Genomic DNA, 13,956 nt, shown 5'->3' on the forward strand with positions numbered 1-13,956 from the left:
CATAGTGCTATGACTTGGGACAGAACAAGTCCATGCAAAAGCAAGTTGCGTCTGATTATCCCTGGGAAGTTTCCTGTTAGGAAAAACAGAAGCTATAGAGAGAAAGGTAAAAGGTACCTGTGGAGGCCTCAGCGGAGAGCACTGGGGTTCTATAGCCCCGGATCACCCCATAGATGGTAACTCTATAAGGGGTGGCGGCCTTGAGGCCCGGGATGTCCACGGCCCGCAGGCTGCCGGGCACCGTGAGGTTCTGAGCCGCCTCAACCTTGTTGGCCTCCTGCACCTGAATGACAAAGTGCTCATAGGCCTGGTCAGCTGTGGTCCAGTTGAGTCTGAGGCCATCCCAGCCAACCTCGGTCACGGTGAGGTTTTCCAGTTCAGGGACGTGGTCTGAATAATGACAGAGATGGGGTCAGTTAAACCACTCCTCAAAATGCTTTCCTCCTGGGAACCCAGAAAGGGCATGCTGGCGGCCCATGCTGGAACCCCGTGGGGGCCTGGGCGCAGCGTGTCGCGACCGCATCCCTGAACGGTGCTCTTGCATTTAACACCAACAGAAGAATCAACGTCCTACTTATGTTGCCTTATTGAATATTTGGGCTTGCCTTTTGGAAATGGCATTTTCCTCTTGACCTGTGTGTTTAGAAAACTCTGCCCGTCTATGTTAGTCCAGCTCTGGGCTTCAGTTTCAACTGTGGAAAGTGTTTCTCATCATAAGGATGAGATCAGAGAGAACAGCCTTCGGCTATTCTTCAGATTCTTGGTCTGAGCTGTCCAGCCTTATGTGTTTTGAAAAAATTGGCTCCTCTTATATTTTCTTCCTTTTCACGCTTCCTTCATTTCCTCTATATTATAGTCTCTTTGTGTTGGAATTTTTGTCACTTTCCTGGGCTCAAATCAGTTGACATAAACCCCTTCAGGAAGAGGAGAGATAAATTAACACAGTACAAGTAAGGCTGAACCGAGCAGGGCGGTGAGTCTTTGCAAAACTGTCCCTTACTGTATAGAAAGAAACTCCGAGGCAGTGGGAGAAAGAATTAAAATGGAATGTGCCATCGTCATTCATCTGAACACACAAAGTTCAGTAAAAACTCTCTTATCTGAATGTGCCTCCAAGGTGATCGTATGCCCAGGGCTGAGCTCACATGGACTGTGCAGGACCTAGAATGAAAGGACTTTCTCTGGAAACGGATCCTGTAAACAACAGAGTAAGCACTGCTTTGACTTCATGCAAAAGAACCGTGTTTCCCCCTCTGTTTATGTCTCATACACGTTGCTAATTTCAAATGAGCTCTGTGTGTCCATGAAAGCAGGTGTCTAACTTGAAAATCTTAGTTTCAATGGGATTTTAGATATCCTTTCAAAGGGGAAAACGTTTCTTTTCAAGAACCTACTGAATCCAGACTTTCCCAAGTTCTGGGGAATGTTCTTTCTAATGGTTTCAGACTGGCAAAGCGTATACTCCTTCGGCTCTTGTTTGATCTAGAACAGGGGTCTGCAAACTAGGATCTGAGGGTCACATCTGGTCATCAGCTGCCTATTTTGGTAGCAAGCAAACTAACAGCAGTTTTTATATTTTAAAATGGTTGGGGGGGAAAATCCAAACAAGAAGAATACTTCATGATGCATGAAAATAGATGAAATTAACGTTGTAATGGAACACAGCCATGCTTGTTCATTTATGATTGTTGATGGCTGCTTTTGTGTTTCAAAGGCACAGTTGAGTAGCTGTGACAGAAACCGTATGGCCTGAAATACTTACTCTCTGGCCCATTTCAGAAAATATTTAGGATATCTGACCTTGAACTGCATTCTATGGACTTCTCACTTAACCCAAATCTGTGTCCTGAAGTGCACAGCCAAAGCCTCACAGCAGTTCTAACCACACAAATCTGGCCTCAATGAGAAAGAGAGGAGCCTGAACTCAGAGTGATGTATCTAGTCTGGGCGACAGGAAGGGGGACTCGGCCATCCTCAAACCCAGGGGCCCTTGTGAGGCCAGGAGCAGTGGTCTCGATATAACAGTTGTCTCCTTGACCTTGGGATTTCTGCCCGGCTGCACTCAGGAGCACATCCTTGTCAAGCATTCAAGCAGTCCTCTCGCATACAGAGGCATGGGACAAACCCAATCTCAGCAAAACGGTAAGTAAGGCCAACGAAATGGATGCTATGGCTCAGAGGCAACCCCTTATCCCATCTCCTGCTTTCTCGCCTCCTGCTGTCAAAACTGCTCATCAGTGCTTTGCCGACATTGGCAATTCCCCCTTTAAAGCTGCCTCTCTAATTCTGACATAAAACATTTTTTTTTTTTCCCCATGAAAGAAATTTCAGGTTCCAGAATATAAGAGAGATGAGAGTGACCTAACTGGGAAGGGAGGGGGTGGTTACAGATTATCGATTAAACTATTGCAATAAAGATGGATGGAGAGGGGAAAGGAGATCCACAGTGGAAACAATCTCTTCCCGATGAGAACCATCTCTTCTCTCTAAATCAGTTTTCCACAGGCCACTGATGCTCCTACAATCCTGCTTCATGTGCTCAAATTTATTATTTTAAGGTTGAGAGAGTAATTTTCGCCTAATATTATGTTGCTCGGTAAATAGTAATAATCATGGTAATGGTACTTCGACCACAATTTTTGGCTATTCTTTCTTCTTTTTTTTTGGTCTTTTTGGGGGTAGGTCAATTGAGAAAGCGCATCAGCTTATACTCAGTGAGCGAGGCTGTGACCGGCTCAGGAGCCAGTGCTCTTATCCCACCCAGCCCCTCACTAAACGAATGTTGGTCAGATAAGTAACAGGTGCAACTTCAATGAGTAAAATCAGTAGGTAAATTAAAGGAAGAGAAATAAGAATTGTAAAAAGAAAGGATAATGTTAATAAAAATTCAGCAGACAATAGTTGAGGTGGGGACCAAGGGGCTTCCCATAATGAAACAAATGCAGATGGCACATTTCACTAGCAAATAACACACTGTGGGCTCACTGCCCCCGAAGCCCAGTGTTTCCCTTGTCTAGCTCCACACTCAATTTCTTGGCATTTCCTTATGAAAAGGCTGTTGTCTTTTTCTTACAGCTGTGCGCTGGCATCTACCCTCTGAGCAATGTCAGTGGGCCTGGGAAATTAGAATTTCTGTGCTGATGGTGGTTTGACCAGCTGGCCTGGAGGAATTTCTGGCTGTGCCAAGTTTAAATCTTTAGATTCCCAACATCTTGTAGATGGTACAAGGGCACAATTTGCTGCTTTAAAATATGCCTCTTTGCAAAATTTATTATTTTAAGGTGGTCATTTTTAAGAAACAAAAGACTCAAGAACAACCTTTGACCTTCTCCTTAGCTGCTTAAAAAAATTTAGTTACAGGACCTGCTCCAGGAAGGGAGCTATCATCATAAATAACTACAGTTTATTTTTATTTATTTTTTTAAAAAGATTCTTAAAATTGATTTTCAGAGAGAGAGATATTGAGAGAGAGAAAAAGAGAAAGAAACATCGATGTGAGAGTGTAATATCGATGGGCTGCCTCCTGCATGCCCCCTATAGGGGATTATGTCTGCAACCCTGGCATGTGCTCTAACCAGGAATCAATACCCAACCTACTGAGCCACACGGGCCAGGGCAATAACTACAGTTTAATATGAACTAGGTGTGATAGACAAGGAGGAACTTCCCTTCCCCTCCCCTTCATCTTTAAGGGAGAGAATTTGGGCTGTCAGTGCAGAGGTGGAAGAGACCAGAGGGTTCAAAGGAAATATTATATCTGGAACAGCTGAGGCCCCCGACGCTCATAAAGCACATGCCTTGTGCTGGGCTCTGTTAAAGGCCCTGGGGATGCAGCCCTGGATAGAGGCAGCGTCCTTCCATTTTGGTTGGTCGTAGGAGGCAGACCATGGATAAATAACCCAACTACTGGATAATATCAAGCCAGATAAATGTCACGAGGAACTCTGGAGCAAAATGGAGTGGTAAACCAGGATCACTCTTTTATATAGGTGGCCAGAAAAGGCTTTTGAGATAACACATGAGCTGAATGCAGTGAGAAAGAGGCCATGGGAAGAACTGAGAGAAAAGTGGTACCTAGGCAGCAGGAATAGCATGTGTAAAGGCCCTGAGGCTTCCCTACTGGAGAAGGGGGATAACACAGCCATAACCAGAGGCCAACAGGACTGAGTGGAGCTAGGAAACTCTCTTTGATTCAGCATCTGTCAAACTTAGGGAAAAGCAGAGAGAGAGAGAGGAGGACCAGGGGAGGGGAAGAGGGGAGGAATTCCCTCTTTTTTGTTTTTCTGATTCTTTGTTATCCTTTGATACCTTATAATAAGCTGCAACATTCAAATCTGTACCACAGATTTATTCCTTTTTGATTCTATTCTGCCGCCCTCTCTTCTGTGATTAAGCTTCCCCTCCAGAGCATCCTTGATGAACATCTCAGAGCTGGGTGGGGAGCAGTCCATGCACAGAGTCAGTAGAACTGACCACGGGAGCTTCCTCTACGCTTTCTGAAGAGGCCGCTTTTTGTCTACCACACAGCCCTTCTCTCTCTCTTTTTCACAAACAACCACATTTTTATGTGGCCAGCAACCTGCTCAGCCAGAGACCACCTTTCCTAGACTTACTTATAGCTAGAAACAACCGATGAAATGTGAGTAGAAAGAAAGACTCCTCTAGTAGGTACTCCTTTAGGGTTTTGTTTTATGTTGCCTAGAACACAGATGTGAAGGCTGTATTGCAGCAGCCAGATTGTGACATGGAGGTGAGTTTGAGAAAGGAAGCCAAGAACAGTGGAACAGAAACAGAGAGGGAGCCTGAGTCACTGATAATTTGGAGCTGCTATGGTATCTCTGAATCACCTAACCTCAGTTTTACTTTATGAGGGAGGAAACCAGCTTCTATCTTGCTTAAGTGACTGTTTTTTGAGATTTCTGTTATATGCTGGTGAAGGTATTCATAAGTGACAAAGACTCAAAGGCACTTTCAAAGTTGTCCATCATTAGGAGCTCTTTTCTGTTCATGGAGTTTAGCTGGAGTAACATCTCTTCTATGATACTTTCTCTGATTGCTCCTGACTCCCCCAATCACCCCCTTTCCTTGATTTCTATCTAACATTCTGAAATCTAGTCTTCCCCAAGATCTATGAACAGGAGCACATGAGCCAAAATGACCAAGCTAAGTACATAACCCACTTGTGCCTCAAAGTACAATGTCTACAATGTATTCTGTGGGTTCTCAATAAATACTTACTAATTAAATTGAAATTAAAGACTATTACTTGTCAAACCCTGAAGAAATAACATCTTCCATCTATACAGCTTTTATATTTTTGACCCAAAATTATTCGTGCATATTTTTCATATAGGAAGAATTATTTTTTTTTTCTTTTTTCATTTTAGCCACTGAGGAAATGTGGTAGCAGGTACAAAGAAAAGGGTAATTGGTCTGGAAGGGACACTGGCAGTCAGGATCAGCTGCCATGGCAAGAGAAGTTTACTCTCAATGACTAAAAGAAAATAAGGCATTTTGGAAGGCTCCAAGGACCGCATGCAACTTGTTGGGTAACCTTAGAGGAAAGCAAAAACCTGGAATAGAAACATTTCATGAGAAATAAGGAAAGAATTATTACCAACATCCTGGTCATCTTGAAAAGAAATAAAATGAAAAGTAAATTAATTGTTAGGCTAAAGGAGGGGAGGGGACAAGAAACAATTTGAAAGGCTGTATAACGCACAAAATTAAAAAAACAAAAACCAAAAACCAAAGACAAGCACAAATCCTGATGCTTTAAGTTCTCCTAGGAGGAAAAAGTTGAAAACCATGATTGATCACCCAGCAAGGGGACTTGGCTGAATCAGCTGACAAGAGGAAAAGGTAAGTAAGTGGCCCTTTCAAAGTGGCATTTAGAGGCTTCCATCTGGCGTCTCGGGGAAGGCGGCCGCGGCTGGTCTGAGACCGGCGTGAGCAGGGCGCGGGGGCTGGGGCGGGCCTCACCTGTGGACGCCTTCACCCGCGCCGCCTTGCTCTTGTGCCTGCCCTTCTCCGCTCTCAGCACGATGGGATATTCCCGCCCGGGCTCCAGGCCTCTCAGCACGTAGGAGGTGGCGTCCCTGGGAAGCTGCACCTCCACCGGCTGGCCGGAGGGGAGGCTGTAGTTGAGGCGGTAATGGTCGAACTTGGCCAACGGTGACCTCCAGAGCAGGGTCAGGGTGGTCTCCCCAGTTTCAGACACCCGAAGGTCCTTGGGGGCGTCCATGTCTGGGAGGAAAACACAGAGATGAACACTCCGTGGGCTGTGAGACAGGCTGCGGCTGGGTGGCCCCAGGAGACTCACCTAACGGAGTCTCAGTTTTCACCTTTGCAAATGAGGCTATACTTTTGGTCATCGGGTTTTTGGAAGACCGAAAAGAATATAGCAGCATGCACCATACCGCAAAGTGTCGCTCAATTAAGGGCATTGGGAAGGAACCGACCACTGATACAAGAAACAGTTTGGATGGACCTCAAGAGAATTATGCTGCATGAAAAGGCCGATCTCTAAAGGCTGCAACTATATGATTCCTTTTACGTAGTGTTCTTGAAATGACAGAATTATAGAGAAGAACAGATTAGTGATTGCCCAGGGTTAGGGGCAGGGAGGGAGGGAGGGAGGTGTCGTGGCTATAAAAAATGAAGAGAGGTCCCAGTGACGGAACTATTCTGTGTTTTGATTGTAGTAAAGATTAAAAAACCTACATGTGATAAACCTGCAGAGAACTAGACACACACAGATGAGTGCGTGTAACGCCGGGACCTCGGAGTAAAGCTGACAGATCCTATCAATGTCAGCTTCTTGGTTGTGACATTGCTCTATAATGAAACAGTTGTAACCATTGGGGAGGAATGAGCGAGGGGCTCAGGGGGCTCTCTCTGTGTTGTTTCAATAGCATGCGGCTCTACAACGATCTTAGAGCTCAGGCAGAATTTGCAAGTGCTCAGCATCGGCCCCTGCATCGCGAGGAAGCTGTGAAGCACCGTCTGTGTCCCCTCTGACTTCCAGCCTCTCTCCTTCACAGTATCTGGGCGGAGGTGAGGAGGGGGCTGGCTCAGAGAGAGAGGAAAGTGTTTTCTTTTTCACAGCTTTCCCAGGAAAAAAAAAACACTTGAAGTATCAATGGCTTCACATCAGGTGGCCCCTCACCATCCTCACCCAGACCGGAGCTTCAGGTGCAATGCGAAAGGAAGGGCACAGTCTCACTTCAACTGTGTTCTCGCCACTATAACTTGTGTGACCAGGGGATGTACGTTAGGTGCGTTCTAAGAGAAACCCCCCAGATGTGTTTTGATCAGTCAATGGTATAAAAAAAGAAACCTATGGGATTGGTTACAAACTTTAAAAAGTTTGTAGATTTCTTATAAAGTCTGGTTCAATTTTTCCTAAAAAGAAATTTGCTGTTCCCCTTCCTGTACTGAGAGCAGCGGCGTCAGCATCGTTTGGATGCGATGTGCCCACGTTACTTTCGAATGAGGCATCTGGGCTGGATGATCCTGGGGGCCCCTTTCTCTTTGGGGCATCTGCTGTTTCCCTTAAAGCAGGTTTTCCGCCTTCCGAGCCCGTGTCTGTGAGAGCCAGCCCCGGGGCGTCGGGCGTGCCTCACCTGTGGCCGCGTTGATGGTGGCCGGAATGCTCTCCATGTCCCCCTTCACAGCCGACACTCCGATCCCATACTCAGTTCCCGGCCTCAGACCTGAGAGAGAACGCGCAGGTTGAAGTTCAGCTTCCAATCGGAAAGACTTTCGGAGGATCACAAAAACGGCGCTGAGCTGTCCCGGAGGCGATGGGTTTTCAGTGCCTAGGATGTTCTACAGACGGACTCACTGGCACCCAAGGGGGAGGGGTCGCTGGGAACTGCACTGCGCCCTCTCTCTGGGGGGGTGCAGGGTGGGGCATGTCCCCGGGCGGCTGGGTCTGGGATGCGGATCTCACCTGTGAGAGTGGTCTTGGTGGTGGCCTGCTGGCTCCTTGGGACCTCGACCTCGGCGTGGTCGCCTCCGGAGATGGGTGCATACTTAATTCTGTAGCTGTCGACGGCCGCCTTGCCGTTCCTCCATTCCAGGGTGACGCTGTTGTCTGTCTGGGACACACGCCGAAGATTCCTGGGAGCATCCAGACCTATTGGGGCGAGGGAGGGACATTTGTATGGAAAACACCAAGTGCCAGGAGAGTGGGAGTCTGACAATTCAAGCTGAGACGTGAAAGTTTCCTGACATTGGAGGAAAATGACAAATTCACCCCACACCCGTCTCAATAGCCGATGCCCGAATCTAAACAGATACTACATAGTTGGCCCCTTCCTCATTATTAAAATGCACGATACTTTAGTCATTCACGTCTTCCTCAGATTTTGTGTGTAAAAAAACCATATAGAAACTCACACATAAGTTCTATGGGAGTAAGAACTGGTCTGCTGTACTCATCACTGAATTTCTAATGTTTCTTATTGAGCTCTGAAAAAATATTTTATCGAATGAGTGATTGATGCTATGGTACTTTTAAAAAATGCCATAGGCTAAGAGGCTAGGAGGCATCTGTCATTCATGTTTTCCATGTGCTATATTTTATTATTAAAAATTATGTTTACTAGAGCTTTTGTCTGAGAATGTCAGACCAACCCCTTCTATGTATGCGCAGATATATATATATATAGCTTTGGAAGGTTATTTGGGGTATTTTTTTCTTTGAAAAATTAATCAATCAACCAGTACAATGATTGAAAATAAAATTTAAAGGAACAAAAATTCCCTTTCTCTATTCTTGCTGTTAGAGGAGCCTGGAAGACACCTCAGCGCAGAGTGGATGGAAGTCTCGCAATCCTTCGTTTGCTGGCGCCGGGACCACGGGAGGGCCCCTTACCTGTTGTGAAGGTCTCTTTGGCAGGGTTGCTGGACATGTCGCCCCTACGGGAGATGAGGGACACCTCGTACTCGGTGTCTGGCTTCAGGTTCCCAATGGAGTACTGGTTCTCATCGTGGGTGAGGTCGATGGTGGTGCGGTCGCCCGGCGCATCTTTGATCCCATAGGAGAGCTCGATGCCGTCGATCTCAGCCAGGGGCTTGAACCAGGTGACCAGCGCAGTGGTGTCCGTGACATCTTTCACCTCGATCTGGCTGGGAGCGTCCAGGCCTGTGACAGGCAGAAGATAGCGCTGTTTCAGGGATCAGGGGCAGTGCCAGGGCTGAGCAGAGAGCCAGCCATCCTGACCCATCTGTGCATAATCAGGCGTAATATCGACCCCCGACCTTATTTTATCTTTCCCTGTTCAACAGCTGTGCATAGCCACGATGCCACCTTGCAGGGCTTGTTGCTTTTTCTAAGTCAAGGAGAGGACAACTCTTGCAAAGCATCTGGCAGGGAGCCCCGGACATGGCAGTGCATCATGGGTGGTTGTTACTCTGCTATTATTATCATTACTGTTTCATAAATTCAAGAAACAAGCTTAGGGGCTGCTTCATTTGAAAAACATTGCCTTAGTCTCTTTTGCTGTTTATTTAGGCAAAACTGGTTGATGATGACTTCTCATTCGGAACTATGGCGCTAAGCCCTGCGCTTTGTCCTTTATGTCTGAACCCTCATGACAACTCCGCGGGCAGGATACCATAAGCCCATGTTCCAGATGGTGGGCCGGAGGTTTATAAAGTGAACCTGCCCCAGGTAACGGCGAGTGGTGAGGCTGGAATTCACACTTAGGGCCGTGTGGGTCCAAACCCCATGCGATTTCTCCTTCTCAAAAGAAGGCCTCTCAAAAACATTCCTGTGCCCCAAATGACTGTAATACCACCTCTAGGAAGATCAGAGGGAAACAGTCAAAAACATTTTGGCACCAAAACTTTAACTTAAACCCGAAAAAAGCAGCAAAATGACCAGGTAAATATCTGCCTCTCAGTGTTATATTTATGTGATTACAGAACTTCAAATGTTAGGATGTTTGTCCTGCAGTAAGAAGGAAATAAAGCAGCCAATGCCCACAGTGAGAGTACAAAGAAAAGGGCCGATGAAAGCAGCGCCTTTGGTACTCTCAGCGTGTCTTCTCTGTAACAAATAAGCATTTGTTCTCTATGCCTTTCTGATGATCTAATGATTTTTCTCCTGTTGGTACCTGCCCTCTACCCACCACTGAGGGATGTTGTCAGGGTGACGGAAAACACTTGCTTATAAAGGAGACAATCCTATAAGGTGACTCCAAGCTGGGCAAAGTGTGCAAATATTTAAGTGCAAGGTGTTCTTTCTTGTCATCAGTCAACAGATTTAACTTCCCAACAACACCCTGCCAAAAAAGTCCAATTCTTAAGCAGTTGGTACATGTGTTATCTTACAAAGATAAAGAGGTTTTCCCAAATGGAGATGAAAAATGTTTTTATTTATTTATTTATTAAAACTTTGCTTTCTGGTAGAACAACTCCAAATTCAGATTCCCCCCCTCCCCCCAAATGATCTAGCGATGCCAGATCCTATTCTACCCCCAAGAAGTTCCGGCATCATTACTACTGAGTGGCATTTCATTTAGATTCCCGTGGAAGACATGGAGTTAACATTCTGCACACACCAGGGCCTAGTCAGTGCTCGTGGTAATGCAAGTCGTTGGCTAAAAATTGTAGTCCCGGTGGTATCAGCCATTTGGAATTGCTTAAATGAATTTAGTTTCTCTAAGCCTTGGTTTCTGCTCTTGAAAAATAATAACATTAATATTTTCCCTGCCTCTTTCACAGGACTGGTGCTAATATTAAATTAGGTGACGGGTAGATTGCTCGCAATGGTCTCAATTATCCTGCATCTGCACCACTTTGAAATGCTGTGTTGAAAGCTCTTCAAGAGATGGATCTGTTCCCCCAACCCTTAAATCTGCACTGGCTTTGAGATTTGCTCTGGTGGAAGTGATATTAGTTCCAGTTTTGAGCCTGGTCAGCTAGTATCAGAGCAAGGCGGGGTAGCATCCTGGAGGCTGAGAGACCAGCAAAGCAGAAAGGCTGAGGCCATCCTAGATCAACCAGCCCCCAGCCCACACAGATGTAAACATGAGCCCAGTTAAGAACAGAAAAATTGTCCAGTTGAGCCCAACCTTAAATCACCAATGTGCAGAATTATTGTTTTAAGCCACTAAGTTTGGGGCTTGTTTTTTACTTAGCAAAAGCTAATGGATACAGGCGCTACTACCTAGGAGGGCATGTTACACCAGAAATACTATGAGTTGCAATCAGCTTGGTCATTGTATCAGTGATATAAAGGAGGATACTCACGGGTGGTTGTCACCCTCTTCAGGCCTGGGCCCCGAGTATTGTTTTTCACGATGTGCAGAGATATCTCATATTCCTGTCCAGGGGCCAGGCCAGTTTGCCGGTACGTGGTCTCCGGCCTCCTCAGGCTTTTGGTGATCTCTTCTTCATCTTCTTTATTCTGAAAGACAGAAGCACCTTGGTAAGGCCTGACGGAGGTGCCAGCCTCTTCGTTTATGTGAGTCATTCATTCCACACTCATTCATTCCTCTGTTATTCTTTCCTCTGTTCACTAAGCACTTATTCTGCATTGGGTCCGCTTGGTAGGTGCTGAGGAAACAAACATGATAAAGACATTTCTCCAGTGTGTTTCTCTCTCTCAGAAACTTCTCTACTCACCCCTTTGACACTCAAGTGAAGGGGCAGAATGCGAGTCAAAGCGATTCTGGAGCCACGGGCTTAACCTCTCCTTCGGCAGAAGAAAAAGGCAGCACCATAGAAGTCGGTGACTGTCCCGGAGGTACCTGGCTAGTTAGTGGAAAAGCCTGGGCTTGAACTCAGGAACCCACTTCCCCGCCTCACAGGAACTTTAGGCCTAGAGGCATTTTGAGACACAGACCATTTCTTCTCTTCTTTGCCTCTGAATAGAGATGTTTGAGACTATGAGAAGTAATTGAAACCTAGAGATGACTTGCTAGCTTCCATTTGTCTAGGCTCTCAGCCTTAAGGGCTGTGCTTATTGACTTATTAAAATCACTTAAAATGTATATCCAAACACACAAGGGGCCATCAGAGCCTTGTCCTCCACCCAAAGCCGAGGAACTAGAGTTGACAGGAGGTCTGCAGAGGCCTCTGGCCACTTTTAGACCCGTGCCCGCCCGCTGCTTTGTGCTCCCTACCTTGTTCCGGAAGATGATCTCCCAGGTTTCGAAAGCGATGTCCAAAGGATCCCACTCCACTTCCACAGATGTCTCCTTGATGGACTTGAATTTGAGGCCTTCGGGTGCAGGCAAGTCTGTGAGGAAGAGCATGGAGAGGAGGTTAGGATGGCAGCGTGTGTGGCGGAGGCGACAGTGCCCTGTTCCGCTGAGCCCACAGGCCGGTGTCTGCTGCGGTCAGGGGCTGATCATCTGAGCTGAATTCTATTTAAGGGACTTTCTGGGATGCTGTCTGCTGCAAGCCAGTGTGGAAATTAACATTAGGACCAACCGTATGATTAAATCTTGGCAGTTTCACATGGTTAAACCTCATACACGCTAGGCTTTGGAATCAGACGTGGGCTAGAATCTAAGTTCTACAGTTACAAACTCTGTGTACTTGGGCAAGTTGCACAAAATGCCCCAAGCCTCAGTTTCTTCACTGGGGAGAGGAACATGCCCCTTGGGAATGTCTCCGGGACTGAGTGGTATATTCGTGTAGACTGCTGGACATGGTTCCTGGCATGTACCAGAAGTTTAACATGGGAGCCAATATTATCATGACTAAGCAAAAAAAGACCACTTTCTAGCCCACCTTGCTTTTCAGGTATAAAGAAAATTATACTGATGTTGGATTCTTAAAGCAATAACATGAACCCTAGTGTTTCCACTCTTAAATATATGTATAGACAGTAAGCTCCAGAGGAATGTAGGCATAGAATAGAGTGGTTAAGAGCATAAATCTGCAACTGGACTGCCAGGGTTCAGATCCCATCTCCATCACTTTTAACTGTGTGATTTGGGATGAGATGTTCAACTATTAAGAGTTCCAGTTTCCTCATCTGTAAAATGGGTTAACAGTAGCTCCTAATCTTACAGGGTTATAGTGAGTTAAATGAGTTAGTGTACAAGGAGTTTCTTTAAGAGAATATTCAGTGGGCTTCACTGGAGTCCAGGGCCTTAATTGTGTAACTATGAAAGGACAGCTATGGAGCTATGGGGAAAGGCAAGGCGATAACTCATAGGGGCAGTTATGCACTGGGGGGAGGGGGGAGGGGAAGCAGGAAGGGGGGAGGGGGTTGAGGCTGCCAAGGGCAGCTCTGCTCACTCACAAGTGGCCACCCTGGCGCTGACGGGAATGCTCCTCTTGTTTTCCAGGATGGCGAACACGCGGATGAAATACTCCACGCCAGGCTCCAACTCCCGGATGGTGGTGGACGTCTGGTCTCCGGGGACGCGGAACTGCATTTCCAGGCCATCCTCGTGGGTGGGTGTGTACACGATGAGGTACTCCGTGACCCGCATCTCATTCTCCCAGGCCAGGTTTACGGTCTCCTCTGTCACTTCTGTCACTATAAGGTCTTTGGGAGGGGACACTGGTGGGAATAAGGAAGGACAGCCGGGGTCAGTACTGGGCCCTGAAATTCTTTCTTCCACTGGCGGTCAAAGAGGCCTGAGATCCAGCTTTCGTTTTCTAACTCGTGAAGGAACCCATGCTGCACCCATCTTTAAAAGCTTCGGTGGCCACCCATTGCCTTCAGGCTGCAGTCCCAGGTCTGCAGTGTGGCCTGGAGGGTTCTTTGTGACCTGGCTCCTCCAACTTCTCCAGTCCCTGGACCCTAGTTCAGATTCAGGCCATCTGCATGGGAGGTGCAGTCTGAGCTTAGCTCCCTGCTGTGCACTTCAAGTCACACATCCTTAGTTCTGGGAAGGAAATTTGAGCTCCTCTGGTCCAACCTTTTCACTTTCTAGATACGAGTGAGGTGGAGGGACTTGCCCAACTTAGCTCATCTCATCAAAT

At 46.6% G+C, this 13,956-nt stretch overlaps 1 protein-coding gene across 5 annotated transcripts in view; it reads right to left on the bottom strand.

Annotated features, from left to right (window-relative positions):
* Window positions 1-13,956, bottom strand: part of TNC (tenascin C) — an 82,069-nt gene that overhangs the window by 37,445 nt on the left and 30,668 nt on the right. For 4 of the 5 annotated variants that reach the window (XM_081150816.1, XM_081150819.1, XM_081150818.1 and 1 more), the window contains exons 4-11: window positions 13,268-13,531; window positions 12,138-12,253; window positions 11,263-11,419; window positions 8,882-9,151; window positions 7,955-8,140; window positions 7,626-7,715; window positions 5,983-6,246; window positions 118-390 (exon numbers count right to left, since the gene is read on the bottom strand). In XM_081150816.1, the coding sequence (XP_081006942.1) occupies window positions 118-390; window positions 5,983-6,246; window positions 7,626-7,715; window positions 7,955-8,140; window positions 8,882-9,151; window positions 11,263-11,419; window positions 12,138-12,253; window positions 13,268-13,531 (1,620 nt within the window). The remainder of the gene's footprint in view (window positions 1-117; window positions 391-5,982; window positions 6,247-7,625; window positions 7,716-7,954; window positions 8,141-8,881; window positions 9,152-11,262; window positions 11,420-12,137; window positions 12,254-13,267; window positions 13,532-13,956) is intronic. The other variant, XM_081150820.1, reaches the window with a different exon arrangement.

This window comes from Miniopterus schreibersii (genome assembly GCF_964146895.1).
Source record: "Miniopterus schreibersii genome assembly, chromosome: 11".
NCBI classification, from domain to species: Eukaryota; Metazoa; Chordata; class Mammalia; order Chiroptera; family Miniopteridae; genus Miniopterus; species Miniopterus schreibersii.